General features: G+C 42.2%; 1 protein-coding gene across 2 annotated transcripts in view; it reads right to left on the bottom strand.

Moving 5' to 3' along the window:
• The window catches only part of ARMC4 (armadillo repeat containing 4), a 247,586-nt gene that overhangs the window by 117,708 nt on the left and 121,219 nt on the right, over positions 1–8,659 (bottom strand). For both annotated transcript variants that reach the window (XM_019508240.1, XM_019508241.1), the window contains one exon: positions 3,316–3,430. In XM_019508240.1, coding sequence (XP_019363785.1) covers positions 3,316–3,430 — 115 coding nt within the window. The remainder of the gene's footprint in view (positions 1–3,315; positions 3,431–8,659) is intronic.

Here is an 8,659-nt window from a genome sequence, read left to right as displayed (position 1 = left end):
GATGTCTAATCTAAATCTACTCTCTAATAATTTGTGTCCATTGTTCCTTGTCATGCCAGGGGGCGCTAGGGGAAACAGTGTCTCCCCTAAACCCTTCTGGTCCCCCCTAGTGAGTTTATAGACAGTCACCAGGTCCCCCCTCAGCCTTCTCTTGTGAAGGCTGAACAGGTTTAGGTCCCGCAGTCTTTCAGCGTAGGGTCTGCCCTGTAGTCCCCGGATCATGCGGGTGGCCCTCCTCTGGACCCTTTCAATGTTGTCCACATCCCTCCTGAAATGGGGCGCACAGAACTGGACACAGTACTCCAGCTGTGGCCTGACCAGCATCGCATAGAGGGGGAGGATCACCTCCCTGGCTCTACTTGAGATGCACCTGTGGATGCACGACAAGGTCCGGTTAGCCCTGCCAACCGTGACCTCGCATTGTCGGCCCATGTTCATCTTGGACTCAATAATGACTCCAAGATCCCCTTCTGCCTCCGTACTCTCAAGAAGGGAGTTTCCCATTCTATAAGTGTGCTGCTGGTTTCTACTGCCTATGTGCAGCACCCTGCGCTTGTCAGTATTAAAACGCATCCTGTTCATGTCAGCCCACTCCTGTAACCTATCCAGGTCTTGTTGTAGTCTTTCCCTCCCTACTAGTGGGATCATTCAGGACTAGTAGTTCAGTGATATGCAAGGACTAGTAGTTTAGTGATATGGAAGTGTAGTGATTAACACCATGTGATTAAACTATTATTTTAACTTTCAGATATGAGAGGCCTAATCAATGCTACCTATTTTCTCTATTTAAAATGTCTCAAGTTTTTCACAAAATAATATTCACTGAAAACATTATATTGGTATTAAGACTCAGGCTAAGTACAGACATTTGGGGGCATTAGGAGGACATTAAAACAGTTCAAAACAGCTGCCTAATATCAGTTAAATCAGGATGGGGAGGTTAACTGGGGAGGTGGGGGGACAAGCAGGCTGCGGGGGTTGGGGCTCTGTCAAGGGATGAGAGGACAGATGCAACCTGCAGGTGGGGTAAAAGGGCAGGTGTGACCTGTGGGTAGGTTGTGGGGGACAGGCACAACCCATGAGGGGTGAGGTGGGGGAAGGACTAATCCATGGGTGGAGTGAATGGAAGACGCAACCCATGGGAGAAATTGGGGGGCTGGGAGATAAGTGCCATCTGCAGAGTGTTACTGGCATCTAGGAGGCTCTGGTGCAATCAGGGGTGCTTGCAGGGTCTGTGGGAGAGGCTTGAGGGAACCAGGGATATTTTTAGCCAATTTGATACCTTGTCTATTCTCCTCTCCCTGCTTGACCAGTGCATCCCAGCTCCATAGAGCCCCTGGCAGCCTGCTACCTGTGCTCCTGCCACTCCACTCTGGGCCCTGCCAGTGCTCACCCCAGTGCACTGGCATGGGCCCCGTTCTCCCAACCAGCTGTCGCTGCACTCAGTGTGCCCATTCCTCCCGCCTCCTGGAGCCATTTTGCTGCTCCCCTCCCCACCACCAGCTGTCTGGCCAGCCAATCCAGCACCATGTGGTTCCCAGCTGCAGTGTCAGGACCACAGGAGCCAGTCTGGCTGACCCTGAGGACTGGGGTGGTTGCCCATAGTCCTCCCCAGCCTCCCTCCCCACCTCCTTCTTATCTATATTTCCCTCGGTGCAGGGAGGCAGGAACTAGGCAAAGGGTTCTGGCTGGGGCTTGGGGTAGAGGGGGCGGGATGGGGGGGAGAGGCAGGCAGGGCCAGGCCAGACTTGCTGTTGTGGCTGCTTAGTTCTGCTGCCAGCTTCCCCATGGTCCTACTGCCCCTGTCTCCTGTCAGCTTTGACAGGCAGCCAGGGGCAGATAAATATTAATTTTCTAAATTTTTTAGGGCCCCGTGGGCTGGATAGAATGGCCTAGCAGGCTGTATCCAGCCTATGGGCCATATTTTGCCTGCCCCTACTTTAGAGTAAACCCACCCCAGAGGATCTGCATGTGTAGACACACCCAATAATTATTTCATGGCCCCTAAGAAAAACATCTAAGAAGGAATTCCAGGGATGCTCTGGCAGTCTAGCTCAAGGTACCAGATGGTCTAATAAGTCTTGGCTATCTAAAACAGAAATACGTACAAGTGGCAACTGTTCAAGACAAAGACAGATGCCTCAGTTTCTCCAAAGAAAAGAAATAGTTAAGGCCTATTATTATTTAATATAAAACTGCTGAGGAAAACGTGTTTATTAAAAAAGTGAGGGGTGCAACTCAAAATAATTTGGCTACTTTTTAAAAAAGGTATGTGTTCTACAGAAATCAGGGTGGAAAAATAATAGATCATGTAACAAGATTAAGGGAAAACATTCACTCAGTTGTTTCATGCTGCATACATACAAAAATTAAAAACTAGAAAATTCATAGAAATTGTTGCTCTTCTAAAATGTTGATTTTCTTAAAGGAAATTTTGGCTTCGGTGAGAGATGAGGGAATTTAGTACCTGTCAGAGAATTTTATCCCTTCATAAGGTAAGATTCTGAAACACTAGGCAAAGGATTTATATCAGTAATAGCATAGAAAGGAGAAACAAAGCTTGCATTAATAAAGGCAGTAATTAGAAATGGAAGAAATTATTAAAGCATTCTTACAAACATCAGTGACACAAGATTGCTGGATATTTTAGAGAACTTGTAATAAAAACATAAATTTTCACATTCACTTTATGGTAGGTCGTTCATTCTAATCTACCCTCGATCAGGAACAGAAAATATTTTCCATTTTATCTCTGCTTGGCAGCCAACATAAAATGAATTAATAATCTTGTACTTCATGCACAGCTGACTACCGCACAAGAACCACCATTCCCAACTGGCATTTTTGTTGGCAATCTGTGCAAAGTCTAAGGATTTCATTGGCATCAAATCTGAAATATGCTCTCAACTCAAACGGTGGTCCCTTGAGAACATGTTGAGGTACATATGGTAGAGTGCCACTATCTGTTCTGTTCACAGTCTGCTAATAGAAGGCTTCTGTTTCCAGTATTGTCAGACTGGCACCATTCAGGGTGCTTTTGGGAAACAGTGTGCTGAGTTCTGGTTACATTATTAAAACACAACATTTAACAAATGGAGAAAGTACAGTAGAGAGCAACCAGAATGAACATGAAATGAATGCTTATAGTTGTGCTTTAAAAATAAATAAATAACATTATTTGCAGGGATGAAAAGAATACTGCAAAGAAGAAAATTATTAACAAGTTATAAACTATTATTGAAAACCATACAAAATTTTAAAAAATGTGATTACTTATGATATATGATTATTGCATTATATTAAATAAATTCTCACCTTAGCATTTTCAATGCAAGGACAAATAGCCCAGGCTGCACTTGCTTGAACATCTGGATGAGGATTTTTCAACAAGGACCATAACAAACGGACCCCATCTAAACGGTCAATTATCCTATTACAGAAACAAACATAAAAATCATAATTAATTACGAAATAGACCATGCAATTTTATATTGTATAACTGTTTGGAAGGCCATGTCAAGAAATACTGGTACAAACTCATTTAATATACAGTGTTGTTTTACTTAAGTGCTACTGACTTAGTGTTTTCAACATTTTAAGTAAATATCACTCACTATCACTAGATGGGTATACACAAATTGTTTAGAATGAAATCTGTTTCTGACTAAAGCTTATGAGTGCAGGTTACTGTCTTCTCAGCACTTTGACTCGAAATGTTTTACTTAAGAAACATAAAGCAAATGGCATTACATCCAGGATTCATGTAAACTTAAAAACAAGCCATGTGACTTTTTAATGAGCTTCATGCAAAGTGAAACCCAAATTCAAACATACTGGTTTCTTTCATATAGTAACAAATACTTTCAAAAACAAATATTTATGCCAAAAACTATGTACTTAACTTTTATTCAGTCTATGTTTAATGTATTTACCTTACTGTATGACATATTTTAAACTCCTATGTTTCCAATCTAGCATTAGGAATTAAAATGGTCACACCACAGTGCATCCTTTGTTGGGCATGAATAACGTGTAACTTGTTTTCCATGTGTTCCCCACCAACAAGACTAACATTGAATACTGTGTTATAATTACTTAAACATACTGTAATCAAAGTATCTTCATGACTAGCTGAAAAATGAATTATCATCAGAGTCATCTCTACACCATCTGTCTTATGTTTATATATCAATCAGCCTACGGGATCATAACTTCACATTAGGGTCCACTGAGTACTTTAAATGGAGAGGAAGGCCAAACAAAACTTAATATCCTTTACAAACATGGCTTTGTTCAGAAAGATATGTTAAACTCAAAGCAGATGAGATGAAGATAAAGAAAATCAGGCAAACTTTGATTTCTAACCTCAAAAGTAAGAGTTTAATTATATGCAGTTAGTCCACATCTTTAATTGTGAATACAATATTACAGAAATAAAATAAAGTACAGGCTTACTCTTGTAAAATCAAATAACAACATATAATTTGTGTTTATTACATAAAATGTGCCAGGATATTTTTTTTAACTAAGTATGAAATCCGTTCTGTATATAATCATATGATTATCTGAAGCAGAAAAAATGACTTAGGACATAAACTCTGCCTAAAGAAATGAAGGGCCTTACAAGAAATTGATGCAACCTAGTCATATAATTTGTTTTCAAAATCCCAACTTTTCCATAGAACAGAGGACAACCAAACACATTAAATGAGTTGTTTTTTAAAGATCTACTGAGTATAAGATAGTCTGAAGTGCACACTTATTGTCAAATATGTCAGCTGCCAAAAGTTATCAGTCAACAGAGAAAAAAAGAAAGAAAGAAGTCAGAGTTCACATCAGGAGCAGCACAATAAGCCATAACAGAACAATAATACCCCATGCAGCTATATATATGCATCTAAATTACTGGTCCAGATAGTAACAAAGACTGTAAAGGCAGTTTGTAAAATCTAAAAAAATATCTTTTTAATATTCCAATATTATTTGCCTGTAATTTCCAAAAAGACCATGATAAAATGTCCTGTTACTAGAATGAATAAAGGGCCTGTTAATCTTTCTCTCTCTCATCTTAATCACCCAGAACAGTTGTTATTGAGCAACGCCTCCCCCGAGCAGCTAAATATGAAGGATCTAATCCTTACTACCCATACAATCATGAGACAGGGTATGCACTGAGCTCATTTCCTGCACTGCAGAGAACAATCTTGAGGCTGATTCAGCTTTTTGGATGACACCCCCCTGGGAAGCACTGCCTCAACACAAACCCAAACAAGGGTTCCTAAACATTTATAAAGGAAGCAAAAAAAAAAAATTATCTTAATTTAATTGAGTACATTGGGGTACAAAGCTATTAAGTGATTTGCCCAATCCACTGTGGTGGAGCACATGCATCTCACAGCACAAGAGTTAAAAAGAGATACCAACTGAGGAGGCCAAGGGCTAAGTCCAATTTCATCTTTATGCATCTAAGTGGCACTTACATAGCTGGGTAATGGCAATTTTTGATACTTACATACAGTTCCTAATATATGTAGCTACAATTAGCCTGAGCTTCTTTTTGACTGTGCTCAGAAATCTGGGCAACCACCTAAGCAAACTAGATTTGCCTGGGCATGCGCATAACACTGGGTAAGTTTCAAAACTTTTGTTAAAGAAAAACTACAACTAGCAAATGTTCGACACTGAAGAAGGGGGCCAGGATGTCCTTCCTCCTTTTAGCTCATTTCCCTAGTGCAGTGGTTCTCAACATTATTAGTCTCAATCAAGGCACTCCTCCAACCAGCACCCTGGTTGAAAATCACTGTCCTAATGGCTCGAACATTTGCCCAAAGAGCAGAAGAAACAGGTTCTAGGCTCCACTTAACCAAATGATATTTGAATGCGTGTTTCCTAGCAAAGTACTGTAATCACTGCTCTGGGCATGCCCTCATCTACTCACTAGCTAAAATGCAGCAGTAACTACGACTACATACCACCACAGGTTTTATTTGTGGCAGGTATGCATATAGGGCACTTGCATGCAGATGGGTATGCATATACGACAGTCCTGTTCTGCTGCAAGTGGAAACACAATCCAAACTGTGCATACAAGTGCAGTTACATAAGGCTACTTAAATGCAAGAATATGAAATAGAATTTAGCCGGAAGCAGCTTTGACGTGCTAGAGATGTGAGGCATGTCAAGCTTGGAGAATGACTTTACAAGAGGGGTGCCAGCAGTTCAGCAGGGAGCAGCCTTGAGAGGAGACAAACTTTTGGTTCTCAGCTCCCTGATGGACTCCCCATTTAAGGCAGAGCCTGCTCTTATGCCATAAACTTTTTGAGTTCCCTCTGAAAAAAGCAGTTCAGAGTACTAACTATTGCTTTAAGGCATGCTCTGATGATTGCTTTCCTTTTCACACTTTTTCACACCTCTTACCTGTTTTCTCAGAAACGTGGAAGGGGTAAAACTGCTGAGGAATTCTGCTGGAGGGCTGAGCTTCCACTCTATCTGTTGAGCATTACTGTTCTGACATGGGCAACATACACTGAAGTACTGGCACATCTAAAAGGGAGGCTATACAGAGTCAAGGCTTGTAACAATCACTAACAAAGTTTGTAGAAAAGCCGAATCCAGGTCTTCTGAATGTCAGTCTGATGGTTTAACTACAAAATCATCCCTCCTCCTTGAAGCACCTGCTACTTCTCAATGCCAGCATGGCTTTTCTGGAACCAGGATTTCATGCCTGTAAGTAAAGTTGAGGCCCTGTTTCCAGTGAGAAAGGGGTTTTTTTTTCCATCTTCTTCTGCTGTCTCCATCTCTCTCATTTATATATTTCTCTTATTTTATACTATATACCAATTTTATTTATGGTATCTCACTTCCTCACCTACTCTTCCTTGCCCCCCAGATGTTGCATTGCAATCTCCAACTTATATGATATTATTTTCCTTTCTTAGCCTCTCAGGCTCCAGTCACCTTGACTTGTTCTCTTCTATCAACAGTTTTTCTCCTTGTAATCAGTGTAGGTTGCACTATGCCTTTCAGCTATAAAGGCATTCCACAGATAGGTGGAATGCTGCAAGTATATCTGCATACTCTGAGAGGAGTTTGGCATACGACATACCATTTTAAAATAATGCATAACTTGTATAACATTAAAAAAATGGAACAAATTATATTTGTTGTATTTCCTGATCAAGGACATGTTTGCTATATTGTCTGTCTCTACTCTTCTGTGTACAAATGGCTTATTTTTGTGCGGCTGCTTAAACAAATATAAGGCCAACTCCTGTTCGCAAATAAAACTTCCACTGAAGTCGCTGTTAAAATTGTGCAACTAAGGATAGAGTCCACCCCACAGTTACCAAAAGGATCTGCCATGGAATAACCAAAACAAGAACCAGATGGAACAAAGCCTGAGAACTGCTGAGTCATGGCAACAGAAATGCTTAGCACACATGGGCGAATTTAGGATTTTGAAAGGGGGGGTGCAGACAGGGTGGTGCATCATCAACACATTTTTCTCCAGTTTAAAAGAACCTAGAAGCTGTACTAATTTGCTACAGGCTTAGGGCTATATTTTACAGTTTAAGATCTAAGTAAAAGTAAATACAACTTTATGGAATGTACATTAATTTGCTATATTATATATTATATATAAAAAAAAAAGGCAAAAAAGTAACCAAAGGATGTTCTGTCATTAGTCCTGCAGGCATTGGAATTAAATGTACAACTCGTTTTCAGAGCCATAAAATAAAATCTACCCTTTGTGAGTGTCTTGGCAATGCATCCAATGTTTTACTCAAAGTTTTTCCACACCTGAGCTAATGTTTCCACACCTGAGGTAATGTTTTTAGCTGAAGTCAAAAACAGTGTGCAGGGCTGTGAAATAGGAGCTACACTACTGGGAGCATCTAACAGAAAGCAGAAAAAAGAAAAAAGAATAGCATGGGTAGTGAAACATAAAGGCCATTACAAAGGAGGCAGGGTCATTAACACCTGTGGAATGGAGAGTTTAGAAAAAACATGATTCTAATATAATAAATGGGTTAGTTTGTCTGCCTGTGTGTCTGTCTGTCTGTAATGCTTTTGGCCAACTGAGCATGTGCCACTGAGAGGGCAGGTGGTGATTGGCTGCGGGGGCCCAAGTTTGAGCCACTGCTGGGGAAGTTTGTGGTGGTGGCGAACACACCCCCGGCCACCTGAGCACGGCAGCTTCCCCATGCCTCCCTGCCTAAGGGTGAAGGGGGGAGGGTCACAGTGGTGGCGCCTCCCTCCCCACCCTTCCCTGCAGCCCTCCAGAACAGCCAGCAGTGAGGGGGATGCAGTGAGCAGGGAGGGAGGGAGGGGAGCAGGGCAGGGGGAGATGAAGCGGGGGTCATGGTGGCAGCTGTTGTTGGGGCCGGGCAGTGGGAAAAAAGGGAGGGAAGGAGGGGAGTGAGAAGGAGGCCCCGACAACAGCTGGCAGGGAGGGGGAGGCAGCAGGGAGGGAGGTTGCATGGGTCCAGGTGGACACAGAGTTGGGGAAGGTGAAGGGCGGGTTATGGTGGCAGCTGTTGTCGGGGCCAGGCAACAGGGAAGGAAGGGAGGGAAGCTGGGGGGGAGGTCATGGTGGTGGCGCTCTCCTGCCACCCTGTCCCAACAATAGCCAGCAGGGAGGGGGAGCCAGTAGGCAGGG

Source organism: Gavialis gangeticus, unplaced genomic scaffold (assembly GCF_001723915.1).
Source record: "Gavialis gangeticus isolate Ggan-Ray unplaced genomic scaffold, GavGan_comp1, whole genome shotgun sequence".
In the NCBI taxonomy this organism is placed as follows: Eukaryota; Metazoa; Chordata; order Crocodylia; family Gavialidae; genus Gavialis; species Gavialis gangeticus.
Note: the sequence above shows the minus strand (reverse complement) of the source record. Positions and strands in the feature narration are given on the sequence as shown.